We start from the raw sequence: 17369 nt of genomic DNA, 5'->3' as shown, positions 1-17369 counted from the left end.
GTTTCAACATAAATATTGTAACACAGGATTTTAACATACAACTAATTTTAATTTACCATTTATAATTGTTTCAGTAATCAATATTATTTACAATAATTGGTTTTATTGTTGTTACTGTTGCAACCACTTACACAGTCACTAAACATGTGTGGAAATATTGAATTAACAGTATTTAAGTGTATTTTTCCACCTTTTTATATCAGTATATACAGAAATATCATGTAAATAATCTCCAAGTTAAAGATATGGTTGTAAAAATGTTATTACTTGACAAATTTCTTCTCAAATCAGTTATTGTATGTGTCGCCATGCGTCCTATCACATGATTGGTTACCTAAAGAATTTAGGACACCATCTACTTCACTTTTCAACCTATATTTGTTCATTAAAGTTACAACTTTTCTTTGTTTAGTGCCAATTTCCACTTTTTTACCATGCAGAAATTCTCTCTAGATCATTATGTAATTGGAATTGATCGTCTAATGATTTTACTAGACGGTAAATTACAGCGTCATCTGCAAACAATCTAAGGGGGCTGCTCAGATTATCACCTAGATCATTTACGTAAATCAAGAACAGCTGAGGGCCTATGACACTACGTTGCAGAACGCTAGATATCACTTCTGTTCTACTCGATGGTTTACCATCTGTCACTTCGAACTGTGACCTCTGTGAGAGGAAATCACAAATCCAATCACTCAACTGAGAAGATATGCACGTAACTTGATTAATAGTCGCCTGTGAGGAATGGTATCAAAAGCCTTCTGGAAATCTAGGATTATGGAATCGATCAGAGATCCCTTGTTGACAGCACTCGTTACTTCATGGGAATAAAGAGCTAGCTGTGTTGCACAAGAATGATATTTTCTGAATCCGTGTTGGTTATGTATCAATAAGTCATTTTCTTCAAGACGATTCATAATGTCTGAATACAGTATATTCTCCAGAATCCTACTGCAAATTTAGATCAGTGATATGGGTCTGTAACTCAGTGGGTTACTCTTATTTCCTTTCTTGAATATTGGTGTGACGTGTGCTACTTTCCAGTCTTTAAGAACAGCCCTTTCGTCTAGTGAGTGGTTTTATATGATTTCTAAGAAAGGCACTGTTGTGTCTGCATAGTCTGAAAAGAACCTGAATGGTATACCATCTGGACCGGAAGGCTTGCCTTTAAGTGATTTGAGTTGTTTCCAAACACCTAAGATACCTTCTTGTATGTCACTCATACTAACAGCTGTTCTGGTTTCAAATTCTGGAATATTTACTTTGTCTTCTTGCATGAAGAAATTACAAAAAACTGTATTTTAGTGGCAGCATCATTGGTAACATCTCCTTTGCTATTGTGCAGTGATAGTATTGACTGTTTTTTTGCCGCTGTTATACTTTACATACAACCAGAATCCCGTTGGGTTTTCTACAATATTTTGAGACAATGTTTCATTGTGGAAACCATTAAAAGCATTTCACATTGATGTCCACACTAAATTTCGAGCTTCCATGAAACTTAGCCAGTCTTGGGGATTTTGCATTCTTCTGAATTTGGCATGTTTTTTTCATTGCTTCTGCAACAGTGTTCTGATATGTTCTGTGTACCATGGTGGATCAGTCCCATCTCTTGCTAACTTATGCGGTATGAATCTGTCTATTGCTGTCAATACTGTATCTTTGAATTCGAGCCATATCTGGTCTAAACTTACATAATTAGCTTGGAAGGAATGGAGACTCTCTCTTAGGAAGGCATCAAGCAGAATTTTTATCTGCTGTTTTAAATAGCTATACTTTGCATTTATTTTTAATGGTTTTGGTTGATATGATTTTGGTTGATATGATTTTGGTTGATATGATTTTGGTTGATATGGTTTTGAACCTTGCTACAATGACCTCGTGGTCACTGATCCTTGTAACTCTCCTTCCCCTCTCTCAGTGTTACGATTTATATCGTCCTGGCTATCCACCTGGTTTCCTATATTGGTTGCATATTTGTTCCTTTTGCATGTTCTTTCATCCTTTTTGGTGTTTCGATCACCACTTGAGGTCAGACCTCAACTTCAAAATTTCCTGTTTTTTTGTGAGCCATTTGGGGAAGAACTCCCTCCTTAGCATCTACTGTATTGATTCCCCATCCCCCTTCCTTCTCCTCTCCCTTTTCTGCTGTAGCGCCCTTCCACACTACTACGTCACCAGCACGTGTAGCCAGTCTGTGTGGTGGCCCTGTTATGTACCCATGTGGCTGAGTTCCCTGACTACACAAGAATCACACTACTGATACCTTAGCTGTTCCCTCCCCATGAATGGCAAGGAATGGTTGCTTATCTTCTTGGAGCATTGGAACTCGAGGCTATGGCTGCCATGTCAGACAGCCCTTGCTGTGGCTGGGTAGTGCCCATGGGGAGAGCCACTGGTTGGAGTGGGTGCTATCAGGGTGGATGTTTCACGCATGAAATATATCAAGCTGCAAAAATCTTTCTGTTCTGAAATGGCTGTCTCTTTGAGTGTTGAAGGATCATTGAATGCTGCTTCGTATGACCCGGCTACCTTCCCTGACTACACCATGGGAGGAGGGCTAAGCTCACCTGTGTGTGTCGACAGTGCTGACTGCCACTCCCCTCGTTTGATTGCCCAGCTTAAAAGAGAGTAAAGAAGATCAAAGAATACAAGTCCCTAGATCGCCTGTCGTATGCTGAAGTCGCCAAAACTATGAGAGACACCATCCATTTACACTTTCTTCAACTTTTGCCTCTGTAACTTCATTTCCTCCTTCCACCTATTCTTCACACCCACTCCATTCTCCTCTTCCCTCCCCCTCCTGCAGTTCTAATGACCTCCCATCTGGGATCTGCTCCCCATCCCTGGCCAAAAAAGTGCCCCTCTCCTTTGGCACCTGTTGATGATCAAACTCCCTCCTGGGATCCCTCTCCCCGGTGTCTCTCAGGCTAGAAGACTCCTACCAGCACTCAGCCACGAGACTCACCATCTGTGCACCCCAAGGTCACCCACTATCCTTCACTTCCAGATCTCGCAGATGCCTGTATCCCTCTGTGCCCTGTACTCCTCCACCTCTGAAAGAGAAGAATAAATATAAATCCCAAGACAAGCGCCCCTCCCCCCCCCCCCCCCCCCCGATGCCCCTGGTGGTGCCCTCTCCCCCCTCGCAACCTGAGCCTAATATCTTATTTATGGATGTCACCATATCCTTCTCAGTGTCGACTGCTGACACAGTGACATAACCCTCTCTTGGCTTCTTTATGTCTAACCTGGACTCTCGCCACATAATCATCCAGTGGAATTCAAACGGATACTATTGTCACCTACTGGAAAAGCAACATCTTGTCACTTCCTATTCTGCGTTCTGTCTTGTACTTCAAGAAATGCATTTTCATGACGACAATTCTCCAACATTTTTGGTTATCAGGCATTCTGTCAGAACCATGCTAACTCCATTGTAGCTTCCAGTAGTGTCTGCACTTCAGTTCGCTCCAATGTCATACACCCTAAATTGCAACGTGGAAGCAGTAGTAGTTAGAGTGCAAACGACTCCGGCAATCACCATTTGCAATGTCTACCTCCCTCCAGGTAGGCCACTTCCTTAAGTTGCACTGTCTACCTTAATCCAGCAACTCCCACCACTGTTACTCCTCCTTGGGAACTTAAATGCCCATCACCCACTGTGAGGGAGTATCACTTCAACAGGTAGGAGCTTCCTAATTGATCAACTTATTATGTAACTTGATTTCTCTCTCCTCAGTAATGGTTCCCTACCCACTTCAGTGCCACTCGTGAACGTTTTCTGCTATCGGTCTCACCATCTCCTCCCGTGCCCTCATTGCTTTCCTACATTGGTCATCCCATAATGACCTTTGTGACAGTGACCATTTTACAGTGATTCTGTTGTTCCCTTGCTGCCACCAGGCATACAGGCCTCCATGTTGGGCATTCTGCAGTGCCAGTTGGACTTCATATACATCTGCTGTGCACTATGACACCTGCCTCTCAAATTCCATTGATGTAGTCATGCAAGGTGTGTCTGCCACTATTCTTCAAGCTGCTGGCACTGGTGTTCCCCTATCCACAGGTCCCCCTCGTCATCTACCAGTACCATGGTGAACCAAGAATGTCACAGTCACTGTCCAGGACCACCGATGGTAGCTGCAGAGATTAAAGTGACAACCTTCGGAGACCAACCTCCTCGCTTTTAGGAGCCTCCATGCTATGGCTCATTACCTAGGGAGCGCTATATTTCCTCGCTGGGGATGTATGCCTCTTCATTGCACGTTTGGTCCAAGATCCCTTGCCTTCTGAGCCACCAGCGATGGTCACCTGTCCAGAGGCTTAACCTTCAAGGTGCTCGTGCACTGACACATTGGTCCTTGCAGAACACCTCGTGACACACTTCGTGACGGCATCAGTGTCCTCTTCCTGTCCTCCTACCTTTCTCCAGCAGAAACGCAGAGTTGAATAGACGTCCCCCCCCCCCCTGTTTCATCCCACATCACGCTGAGCTCTGTAATGAACCTTCCATGGTATGGGAATTCTTACAGGCTCTTACCTCTTCACGAGACACAGGCCATGGCTCGGATTCCATCCACAACCAGATGATCCAACACTTTGACATTCCCCAGAGGCAACATCTCCTCATGGTCTTCACTCACATTTGGCTCATGGGTGCTTTTCTGTCACAATGGCAAGATGGTATAGTTATCCCTGTCCTTATGACCAGGAAGAACTCAACACCTCTCGACAGATACCGCCAAATTAAATGACGAATGTGCTTTGTAAACCGCTCGAGAGGATGGTCACCTTCAGATTATATTGGGTACTCGAATCTCAGGGCCTTTTGTCCCCGATTCAGTGTGGCTTCCGTACAGGACAATCTCCAACTGACCATTTACTGAATTGGAAACAGCCATCTGACAGGATTTACCCACTGCCAGCACCTTGTTGCGGTCTTCTTTGACATACATAAAGCATATGACATGGCTTGGCGCCATCACATTTTAGTTGCCGTCCATGACATGGGCTTCTGTGGTTCTCTTCCAGTTTTTATCCATCAGTTTTTATCTCACCAGCCATTCCAGGTTGGAATTTGGCACTTCACTCAGCACCACTTAGATTCAGGAGAACTGTGTCGTACAGGGTTCTGTGCTCAGCATCATGCTCTTCCTCATTGCCATCAATGATGTTGTGACCTCTGTGAGGCCTCTGGTTACCCCAGCATTGTACGTCGACAATTTTTGCATCTGGTGCAGCTCCCACTCGCTAGTATCTGCTGAGCGCTGGCTTCAAGACACCATCCTATGAACCTCTTTATGGGCCATATCTCATGGTTTCCAATTTTCTCCTTCAAAAACGTGGTTTATGTATTCTTGTCATCAGCCTACAGTACACCCCTATCCAGAACTTTATTTAGGCGACCACCAACCTCAATGTTGTAGCACAGCCCCACATTCACCACCCAAAGACTACTTGTATGTGGAAGCTTAATGCTCTGTCTCCTTGCCCTGACATTTTGGGATGCAGACCATTGCATTCTTCTCCATCTTTACTGTGCTTTGGTCTTGTCCAGATTAGATTATGGTAGTCAGGTTTATGGCTCAGCAGATCCTTCCACTTTGAAACTGCTTGAGCCAGTCCTTTATTGTGGTGTGCATCTGGCTATTGGTGCCTTTCACACTAGTCACATTGATAGTCTGCTCACAGAAGTGGAGATTCCCCCTCTACACATGGAACACAGCCAACTCCTGGTTTCTTATGCAATCACCATTCACCAATTCCTTGACCATCCTGTGTACCCTGTGCTCTTTGGCAGTGAGGGATTCTCCCTCCTAACTGCCACTCACAGATGGGATTGCCAATTGGCAAGCGTCTCACTTCCCTCTGTTGAGATCTCCATCTCCACTCATTGGACTGCACCCTGCATCTTTCCTTCCATAACCTCCCCCCCCCCCCACCCCTCCCTTTGAAGGTGCCTAGACCATGGATTGACGCTTCCCTCTGATGAGATCTCCACTCATTGGACTTCACCCTGCATCTTTCCTTCCATAACCTCCCCCCCCCCCTTTTTGAAGGTGCCTAGGCCATGGATTAGGACCACTCTATTCCAGGGTCCTAAGATCTCTGTTGATCCTATGGTTTTCCGTTGTCTTGGTATGTGCCATCCTCGCAGTTTTCCAGGGTGCCACCATCTTTTACATTGATGGTTTTAAGACAGGCGATAATGTGGAATAAACTTTCACATCTACTACTGGCTTTGAACACCATTTATTGTGGGGTCACGTAGTGTGTTCACAGCAGAACTTCTAGCCGTTCACAAGGCCCTCCTTTTTGTTTTGATTTTTTTTTCAGATTCAGTGAGGAACTTGCAGGCTATCGACTAATGCTCTTCTCATCACCCTTTGGTCTCTGCTATATAACCTTCTCTCTGCCTTTGGGCATGCCACCTGTTCAGTTGTCTTTCTCTGGGTCCCACATCATGTAGGCATCCCAGGGAATGAACTGGCTCACCATTTGGCTTATTCTCCATTTCCTTTCATGATTCCAGCTGCGGATATGCGGATCTACATCAAATATCTCTTTTCCCAAAAATGAAATGCCATATGGAGCGCCACTGCTCACAGTAATAAACTCAGCACAATCAAGGAGTATACTACAGTTTTGGTGCTCTTCCTCGCCCCTCTTGGAAGGAGTCCACTGTATTATTCCATTGACACATTAGTCATACCTGGCTCACCCCCTTTTTTCGCCTACATAAAATCCCACTCCTACAACATTGTTATTGAGCCAGACTGATGGTATCCCACATATTGGTGGAATCCCCCTTCTTTTGGCCCTTTGTGCTAAGTATACTCTTCCTGATTCCTTAAACTGGTTGAACTGGTCCTCGTTCCCTTCCATGAAAGTGGTCTTTATTTCCAGATATAAGGTTCTACTTTAGTCTTGGAGCAGGGGCAGGTTGTTGTGGTTGGGATTTCCTTTCCAGTCTTCCTTGTCTGTGGCCCCATAACCTCCCCCTTTTTTTCCAGTTTTTAGATTCAGTCTCACCGTTCATGCCTTTTTCTGTGTGTGTTTAATGTTCATTATTTTATAGTTTGACTCCTCTGACTGGATCCCTCCACTCTTAGTAGACCCTGACTAACTTCAGATTCCCAGAACTCATGACCTCGCCATTTAGTCCCATAACCCATCTCAGGTAATCAGTCAATAGATCAATCACTGTTCACCTTCAACTTGGTGCTGTGAGATTGCCCATCAATGGGGTTTAGCACCCCTCAACCGTTTCACTCTGTCCAATGCAGTGACTAGTCAACCAGCCAGCCCAGCCTGGCTGATTCCAGACACAGTATGTGGAGGTTTGTTGATCTAGAATTGGATTTTCACCCTGCAGTGGAGTGTGCACTAATATGAAACTTCCTGGCAGGTTAAAATTGTATGTATGACTGAGACTCAAACATGGAACCATGCCTTTTGTGGATAAGCTCTACCAACTGAGTTACCCAAGCATAACTCATTACCTGTTCTCACAGCTTCTATTGTGTCAGTACCTTACCTCCTACCTTTCAGTCTTTTCTTCCAAGAGTGCTGCTCTCGCAAGTTCAGCAGGAGACCTTCCATGAAGTTTGAGAGGTAGAAGATGAGGTACTGGCAGAATCAAAGCTCTGTGGATGGGTCATGAGTCAAGCATGGGTAACTCAGTCAGTAGAGCAATTGCCAGCAAAAGGCAAAGGTCTTGTGTTTGAGGCTTGGTTTAGCACACAATTTTAATCTGCCAGGAGGTTTCAGGTTTGTTGTTGGGATAGAATGGTTTGCATGCCTGTCACTGCAGCCTGACCATCCTACCCTGGTTTGTTGTTGTGTCGTGATTTTGTACATATACAACAATGTGGCCAACAAGGATGTGTGATGAGTATTTGGTGTGGTTTACATTTACATCTGTTTAAATGTATCCCTTCTGTGTTAACACGATGGTATCACAAAGACGTGCCTTTTAGGGGAGTTCGTGGACTATTTGAATCCATTTATCTTCAACCAAGGATTCTAGGGGTTGATGGATTTGTGTTTGGTACATTGTTTTGGATGTGTACATGCAAACACCCATCTATCTGATTGCATTGTGTATGAGTAAGATTGATTGTAGATCCTTAGTGTTAGCACAAAATAGTGTAATTTGGACACTAACAAGCAATCATTGGGCATTGTTATGCAACTGTTGGTTTGGTTAACATTGAGTTAAAGCCTGCAAGGGGAACATTGCAATGCAAGGAGCTGGAGGGTTAGCGGAGACTGTGGGAGTAGGTGCCTTGGTCATGGGGCAAGGTGGCTCTTTGTGTCATTCCTCTGCTTTCTGTCTAACTTTTCTGCTGCTGCTGCTGCTGCTGTGGGTTATAGTCAACAAAAACTTTCAGTCGTAAGCGTATAAAGAAGATTTTATTGCTGTACTTTGAACCTGCTCAAGTAGAGATACAGGTCAGGGAGTGTGGTGGAAGTTGAACATAAGAAAGGAAAAGCTCAGATCACTAGTTTTGTTTTAGTAGTGTACTATCTGTGTGAACTCTTGGCCGCATGTCACTAAGGTGTTCATGTGTGACCCCTGTGCTACCTCGTGGCTTACTCAAGGATTTGAAATTATGGATTCAGTTCTCATTGTACAGAGAATCCAGAATTTTGGTAGGTTGCAGAGGGGGCATATCTGAAAAATTCTCAGTTTGGTTCATGCTCTCTAAAACCAACTTCCCAATCAGCAGTATAGGCAAGTAGACCTTGTTCAGCCCTATAAGGAAAAGAAGCCTGCTGGGCTGAAGGCTACTTGGGAGGTTATAGTGTTACATCAAAGCTATTTGCCACAAATAGCCCTGGCTCCAATGCTACTGCATTGGACATAGCCTCAGCAGTGCTGCCTACCACCTCTGAGTGCACTCAGCTGATCATCAACTCCAACACTGGAAAAGACAACCCTGAGAGAGCCCATGATTCAGCAAGTGCACTGGAAAATAAAATTATCAGTTTTAATGAAGAAAAATGGTATTTCTAATTAGCCTCCGTGTATTTGTAGTTTGCTGCTGCACAGGCAGGGAGTGTGTCATGCTGTTGTGGTGTGTTCCAGTAACCAGGTGGTACCGCAAAGCAGTCGCATCAAGCACTTGCTGCAGGAACTCCTGGATGATGCCCAACAATACTTCAATACTGGATTATATGCAGAGGAATGCCGTGATGAAAGCAGAAGTCTATTTGTGTCTGTTGGCTGCTACATACAACACTCATCTTGAGACTTTGGCAGCTTATTAATATCTTAGTAGACGTGTTTCCAAACATAAAACTGCCTCAACAAGCCAGCTTCAAAAGTCAAAATTAAATTAATGCATTGTGTACAGACTGGAGCCGTTTTCACTAAAGAACTACAGGAGATTGTTGTGCCAGTGTTGTCATAATCATTAAGTTCAATCTATTTGTATGTTTTTGGAATAGTGCAGCAGGTGCATCTCAATGTGAGATAAATATGGAAAGGCAAGTTGTTCAAGTGTTCGTGGATGACCCTAATGTTAACAAAGTATTCCTAAAAGAGCTGAAAAGCAAGCTCAATGTCGAGGGTAATCCAGAGGGGTAGCTGCGACTCTTAGGAATTCCAATAGCAACCTTAGGCTTTGGTTTGTAGCTTCATATACCCGTCCTACCTCCTTCACACATGTTTAGGCATCTGTTAAATATTTGCTGATCCCAGAGTGACACCACTTTATTTTCCACCCACCAAACATCACGAAACTAATGTGGGAAAACAGTAGTGGTGGTAATATTGTTGTAACTAACAGTGTTGGAAGGGAAAATTTTTAAATACATTACATGAAGCTCTCAGAAACTGAACAAGACTCCAGTCAACCCTAGTACAATATGTCTTAAAAGTACCATGCACTGTTTGTAAGCAACATGTCCCAAAGCCCAGAAGCATGGGATCCTCTGGATTACCTTCAACTTGCTTTTCAACACTCCTAGGAATGCCCTGTTTACATTAGGGTCATCCCTGGACACTTGAACAACTTGAATTTTCACATTCACCTCAAACTGGTATGCACATACTTCAAATCCTTCAACAAAATCATTTGCAGCACGTTTTCTCACAAGCACAGTCAAAAAGAGAGAGTAAATAAAATTATGATAATATTAATGACAAATAAAGATGTGTTGTAGCGAATGTCTGTACCAAAATACAAGCCTGAACAATAAGCACATAAATAGGTTACCAACAAATAAGAAGGAAAAATATCAACCCATTTTCTTGTCGTTAACCCTATTAAATCAATGGTATAAGTAAAAAGTACATAACATAGGATCACACCGTAAGTAATAGTCATCTCAGGTGAGCAACGCTAGTATACAACATGAGATTTCGGATAGCTATTCATATTGCAGTAGTGTCAGTTGTTACCTAGATTGATATACCAGGGTGTATGCGATCCAGGACCACCACAAGATCTGGGAAAAACCCGGGAATTTTTTAGAATTCTGGAAATTTTTATTATTTTAGTCTCCAGTTAATTTTTTGTAATTTTGTCTGGTCAGAACCGATACGCTGACAATGGGTATTACTGTACACCACTACTGCAGAATAATACTGCAGCAATAAAACATAAAGGAGAGAAAATAAAACTGAAGATGTGGAGGAAATGCGCCATATACAACAAAAAAACACAGTGCTCGTACAAGCGTCTGCCAACAGCAAAATGTTTCAAAGGCTTTAGGAAGACTATGCAATGCTTCATAACATCAAATTGCCTCCAGTGAGTACGACGTCACAACTGTTTCCATTAGATTCATTTTAGCAGTTATGAGTGGGCTGATGCACATGCACAGTTTAGTCACGTATGAGTAGTACCTTCTCCCGCTTCTGACTATGTAAGCTTGGCTTTGTAAGCAATCATAGCAAGCAGGTACATGCTACTGGGAAAAATTTTTGTGGCATGCCCAAGCTGCAGATTCACACATGCGCAGAAGGCCCGGATGTTGTAGCTTGGGGGGGCGGGGGGGGGGGGGGGGGGGGGCAGACCGTGGTATCTGACCCAGACAGTGATTTCGGGGAGGTGGGGGTGGCAAATTCATATTCTTGAGGGGGAAAGAAACATTGTTTCACAGAGCTCCTAGCATCCAGCACATGTGGACCTATCGATTATTCATATTATTTTGAAACGCATACCTGTTGATTGCTAACTGAATCGTAAGTTTATTTTTGAATTTGTGCATTGTGTATGTGATGTGTCTGTCAGGGGAATCCTCATCACATCTAGAAATAGACTTTCCTGCAGACAAAAGGGGACAGGGCTATACAAGCTGAGGGGAGTAAAGCTGAATGGATGAATGCCAATCGCTATCTGATTATGTGGTTGATTGGGTTTGCGAATGATCATCATTATCGTTACTAGCAAAGTCCACAGATTCAAACTACCAGAGTGAAAATAAACGACTAACAGGAATAACAGGTAAGAAAGATGGCATATTATCTTCTCGCTGTATCCAAGAAAATTAATTTTTCGCGGAACATTTTTGACCAGCTCGCTACACTAATAAGTCCCCGGTCAGCAGCCGCTTAAGTTCTGTTCTGTGAGTAGCATGGAAAACGTGTTGTATGAACATGTAACAACGCCTAATCATAAAATAATCGCAGGATGACTAAATCGGTGATTGTGGCAGGGTCAGTGAAGTTAACTGGCGAATAAATTTTGACAATGGCAGGCATAGTTACATACTTAGTGATGAAAGGATTGTCTGCTAGAATGAGGAAGGAGAAGAAACGGGAACATCACATAATTTGTGGAAGAATATGGGGATTCCAAATTTATATAAAAATTTCGTACGACTACTTTCTGATCTCGTGCTTGAGAAACTGTAGCATATGAATGAAATGTGAAACTATTTCCTAGTATAAAGCTTTTTGCATGTAGGCCCAATAGGCATTTATATTGGTACTTTGTGAATTATATTCTATCGTGTTATAAAAATGACCATTTCGTTTATTTGGTGTGTGTTACAATTGCTGCAACATTAGGAAAGCTTATTTTGTTTTATCTAGCAGACAGTGGAAAATAGACGTAATCAGATCAAGGAACCACACCAGTCTTGTGTACTATTTGTATTAACAGCTTTTTCAGTATTAGATAGCGACATTTCGATTTTTCAGGTAGCAAAACTTTTGATGAACTTTGATGAGGTAACAGATGCTTTGGCAGGAAGGAAAGGCCATGTAAAGCTGTAGCAAGATTAGAGAGAAAAAACGCTAGGAGCTATGGGTTGAAGTAATGTGTACTGTCTTGCTTGTCTTTACTGCTTTTATATATCCTATATTTCATTTTATGTCACACAAAACAGCAAGTTATTAGCTAATAGGCAATAAAGAGTGCAAATTTTCTGAAGGGTTCTTGGTCTCCCGGTTAAAAATGATCCCATCTGGTATTAATTGCCAGGTGGTTTTTTTTTTAAGAAAAAATGGGGGGGGGGGGGGGGGACAGAATGTCAAACACGCTGACAGGGAGCAGGAGAGGGACCTCAGGACATTTTAGTTTTCACTGTCCTGAATATATTTTGATAGCATCCATTCCAAAATATACACGTTTCAATTCCACAGAGCGAAATAGAGAGATGTGTGATTGAAGAATGCTGTGTGAAGAGGCATGGCACTGCATTTTGGCACACCTGAGACCAAATAACATGTCTTACAATTCCTCGAACACATATGTTTATGTATCAGACTCTTCAGAAAGATGTGCGTCACAAAATGAGCATATTTTTGAAAATTTGAGTTTTTAACTTTTTGACGTCTTCCTAATCGCTCAAGGGAGGGGTTGGGGGGAGGGCGCCACTATCTACTATTGCCCCGGTTCGGAAATGTAGATCGGGGGCTGATGCACAGAGCAGTCTGAGTTATAATGAGGATGTGGGTAGTCTCCACATGATCCGTGTTTACATTTAGTGATTTTGCTGTTTCCTCGTCATTTACTGCTCTCATGTCAAATAAAAACAAAACAGATTTTGGTGGCAGGAAGCTGTGAAGGAAATTAAACAGATTCACATAATTACGGAAGGCTAAAATATGTTATTAGTTTCAGATTTTATTTCCACGTTTCTGACAGGCAAGCATAAATCGCCTTACAGAACAGTGAAGTTATTTTTGTCAGTTCGCTAAAAAAAAATCCGGTTTTTATTAATCTTTTCCACTGAGGCAGTCAATGTATTTTAAACAAAGTGTGTAATTCCATACTATAGGCTAGAGTGCACTCTGTAATCTTCTATCACGTATGGCATTATGCCATAATAAAGAACCAAACATGAGTTATTACAGTACTGGTACCCCAAAAAAATTTACATCCCGAAAACCACACTGGAAAGCTTAATATCAGGTTGAGGCCTACTTCATTGGGAATCTGAACATACGAATGTGCCCTTTAAGTATGCATTTTAAATGTGCACATTTTGTATGGTTCACGAAATTCCAATGCTCTTGAAGTATCCTCTGATGTCTTGTTTCTTTTAATGTTTTAATCTTTTAATGTTTTAAAAGTACGAACGTAGAGGCTTCCTACGTCATCGTATCTGTGTAAGCATTGTGGCGCATGCCATCTGGCGCTCTGTGGCAACTGCTGAAACGAAACTGCTTCACAGGAAAATATTGCGAATGGTGGTTTGAAAAGCATTGCTTTCAAATCAAATTTCCTTTTGCGGAAGTTGAACTATGTGCGAGAAAGTAAAATGAATTTCTTAAATCACAGAGCATTTGACTCTCATTTAAAAATCTACTCTTCGATGACGAACCATTTAGAAGAATTTCAAGCCCAGAAGATCAGACACTTGCGCCATTATTAAAAATTTTATGGGCACATGTGTGATGTATCTTAAAGTGTAACTCGCGCAAAACATATTAACATTATATGTGAAAGCTTAGCTTCTCTTGCAGCTTATTAACCTTAGAGAGCAATGTTAAATGTGAAATCTTTGTTTACCATGTAGCAACACTATGTATCTTAGTTTAAACCATTAACTTGAGTTCGCTCTACTGAACAGTTACGTTAGTATTGGCTGACCACATCACGTGTCGTATACTTTGAATATCCGCTTTCATCAGCTGGCGAGATCGCGTGAAATGAGCTGTGACTGGCTTACAAAAGCGCATCACAATCGTGATTTCAATGATTCGGAAGATAACATGCGGTGTTTGGTGGAATTTGGATTCATACTTTCGTAATATTAAAATATGCAGCATACATGTTGGTGCAAATCAAAGATCTTTCCAAAACGTGTTTTTCGTTCCCTGAGTTTCGTTTTCATAAAGTGATGAGAAATTCTACGCTCGTGTATAAAACCATAACTATTCAAAGGATTGATAAGTTTTATAGTTCCAAGGGAGAATAAACTGCCATGTAACAAGGAAAAAGTGTTTTTTCACATGGGAGAAAATGTATTCTGAACCAGGAAATCTGGGAAAAGTCCGAGAATTTTTCTCCTTGTCTGTGTATACACATTGTACACATAGTGGGCTATTAATGTTACAGTGCGCAATACTACAGTGTAGACAATTATGATCTCTTTCTCCATTCTACACATAGACAGCACACCCACTGATAATTCATGCACTGTGCATGTAGATGTACTTTGCATATTTTATCAATGAGTGTGCTGTTGTGTAGAATGGGGAAGGTGCATGATCTCTAAGAGTTCGACTGAAGGCTGATTGTGATGACCTGGAGGTTTGGCATTAGCATTATGGAAACAGCATGACATTTTGTGTGTTCAAGGAATGCTGTGGTGGATGTCTTAAGCACATGCCAAAACCAAGGTGGAACCACATCCAGTCGTCATGGGGTTGAGCAGCCACCTCTCATTTCAGATGTCAGACTGGTAAAACAAAACAGCAGTGACCTGTAGCAGAACTAACGTCAGACTTTAATGCTGGGCGAGTACGAGTCAGTCTTCACACACAGTGCACCGAACACTCCTAACAATGAGCATCTGCAGCCAACAATTCATGCATGTGCCAATGTAACATCACATCAGCAACTATGACTGAAATGGGCATGTGACCATGGGCACTGGACGTAGGTGCATTGGCAGAGCATTACATGGTCTGACGAATCCCGATATCTTCATCATCATGCCTACGGGAGGTTACAGATCTGTCATCATCTAGGGAAACAGTCCTTGACACTTATACAGTGGGACGGAGGCAAGCTGGCTGCGACTCCATTGTGGTCTGGGGAACATTGATGTGGGCACACATGGGTCCAGTGGAGCTTGTGTAAGGCACCGTGACAGCCTAGGAGTATCATACACTCATTCCAGACCACGTATACCCCTTTATGCCGATCGTTTCCTGATGGCATTGGCATTTTTCAACAAGATAGTGCACCATTTCACAATTCTCTGAGTGATGGAGTGGTTCGAAGAACACAGATTCATGTTCCAACTGATGTGCTGACCATCCATCTTGCCAGGTCTGAGCGTGACCAAACATATCTGGGATGTGATAGGACATGGCGTCAGAGCTCAGCGCCCTGCCTTTCTCATTTCATGGGTAATTGTGTGTGCAGGTGTGGTGCCAGTTCTCTCCAGCCACCTACCAAGGCCTCATTACTTCCTTGCCATGATGGTTCGCTGCTGTTACCCATGCCGAATGAGGACATACTGACTATTAAGTAGGCTGAACTGTATATGTAGAAGGTGTTTTCATATGGTTCTTGGCTTATATTACAGAGGTTATGCTGTATAGCTGTCGCCTCTTTAGTTTCTTATTTTTTTGTACATCGCTGCATCATCAACTTTTGTTATATTTAGCACACGTCTATTAGATTTTTATGGAACAGGTCTGTTCTTTTCTTATATCTATTATGACGTTTTGTATAAAAGGAAATGATGTAGTCACATGATCTGTTTTACATTGTATGTACTCATAAGTAGATTATGTTTATGTACCTATTACGAATTTTATATTTTATTTCTTTTCATGTACATTACTAGTCCCATTTTGTACTTTTATTCCATTTTGTACTTATTCACTCTTGTGAAGATGGTCCACAACCAAAACCAGTAGATATTTAGGTTAAAATAAAAACAGCTGAGGGAATTTTTTCAAAGATGTTACACTATATGTTGTGGGAAGTTTTCCAAACATTTCGTCCAACTACTTTTCAGACGGATTTTAGAATGAGATTTTTAGGGTCTTGCATCTTATATTTCACTTATGAAATTGCAGCATTTTGATGTATTGGAGATTGATCAAATTTCCTCACTGTTACTAAGGGGCACGTATACACGTGGGAATGAATTGAGACTTCTCTTTTTCTCAGTCATTTATGCAAATGAATCAGGTGATTGCTCAAAGCCTCCCAACTGCAACTTTTAGGCTGCTGTTAATAGTTTAACTTGGCATACCTGTTTCACATACTGATGAGTTTCTGCCTCAGTCATTTAAATTCTTTGTCTACTCTTTCCCATCTAGCTACACTGGTCATTAGTTGACATTTTTAGGGCACCTACTTTTAGTTCTAAACATGCAGGTGTACATCCAAGAAGTCACCACCATAAATACTACAGCATTGTTAAAGTTCCTGATCCAGTTCTTATGGTTGGCATGAGACCAGAGATCTAGTGCCAGTGATACAGCTTCTTTGTTACAAGAAACTCTTTGCTGGCATCGGTTGGTTCCTAAGGTGCTCTGTGCAAGAACATAACGCCTTTCAGAGAACAAATTTACTAGTTCCACTCGCCATTTTGTGTGGTTGATATGATCTCTCTGGAAAAGGATCATTGAAGTGAGCTGCAAGTGGATTACGAGGATGAATATTCAGGCAAAATACTTGTTAAACAAGCATTATTGTTATTGAGCAATATCAGGGATACCAGTCTCAGGGCCAGCCGCGGTGGTCGTGCGCTCTAGGCACTCCAGTCCGGAGCCGCGCTGCTGCTACGGTCGCAGGTTCGAATCCTGTCTCGGGCATGGATGTGTGTGATGTCCTTAGGTTAGTTAGGTTTAATTAGTTCTAAGTTCTAGGGGACTGATGACCACAGCAGTTGAGTCCCATAGTGCTCAGAGCCATTTGAACCAGTCTCAGCTCAATTTAGCTAGATTTGCTCAGGCATTCTGAGCTCTGAGTGGACTGTTTTTCGTCTTCGACTTGTGGGAACAATATTGTCCTCAATTCTCCATTTGAAAACACCCCCAGTGGAAGAGAGATAAAACTAAAAGTTACGATATTAATGAGTATTAGCTAGATGTTTAATGTTTCTGACAATATCTGTTCGATAATAATGACTTATTGTTGTTGTGGTTGTCATGTCCTTAGTTTGAAGGCTGGTTTGATACACCTCTCCATGTTAGTCTATCGTGTGTGTCATCATCA

At 42.1% G+C, this 17369-nt stretch overlaps 1 protein-coding gene across 7 annotated transcripts in view; it reads left to right on the top strand.

The window, feature by feature from the left end:
• LOC124553887 (zinc finger protein 708-like) overlaps positions 1 to 17369 on the top strand; it is a 179890-nt gene that overhangs the window by 149563 nt on the left and 12958 nt on the right. The window contains exon 8 of one of the 7 annotated variants that reach the window (XM_047127904.1): positions 9098 to 9961. The exons of the other annotated variants lie outside the window; for them this stretch is intronic. Coding sequence (XP_046983860.1) covers positions 9098 to 9260 — 163 coding nt within the window. The 3' untranslated portion in view covers positions 9261 to 9961. Of the gene's footprint in view, positions 1 to 9097; positions 9962 to 17369 lie in introns of those variants that run through there. 7 annotated transcript variants of the gene reach the window in all.

Source organism: Schistocerca americana, chromosome 11 (assembly GCF_021461395.2).
Source record: "Schistocerca americana isolate TAMUIC-IGC-003095 chromosome 11, iqSchAmer2.1, whole genome shotgun sequence".
NCBI classification, from domain to species: domain Eukaryota; kingdom Metazoa; phylum Arthropoda; class Insecta; order Orthoptera; family Acrididae; genus Schistocerca; species Schistocerca americana.
This window is presented reverse-complemented; position numbering and strand designations above follow the sequence as displayed.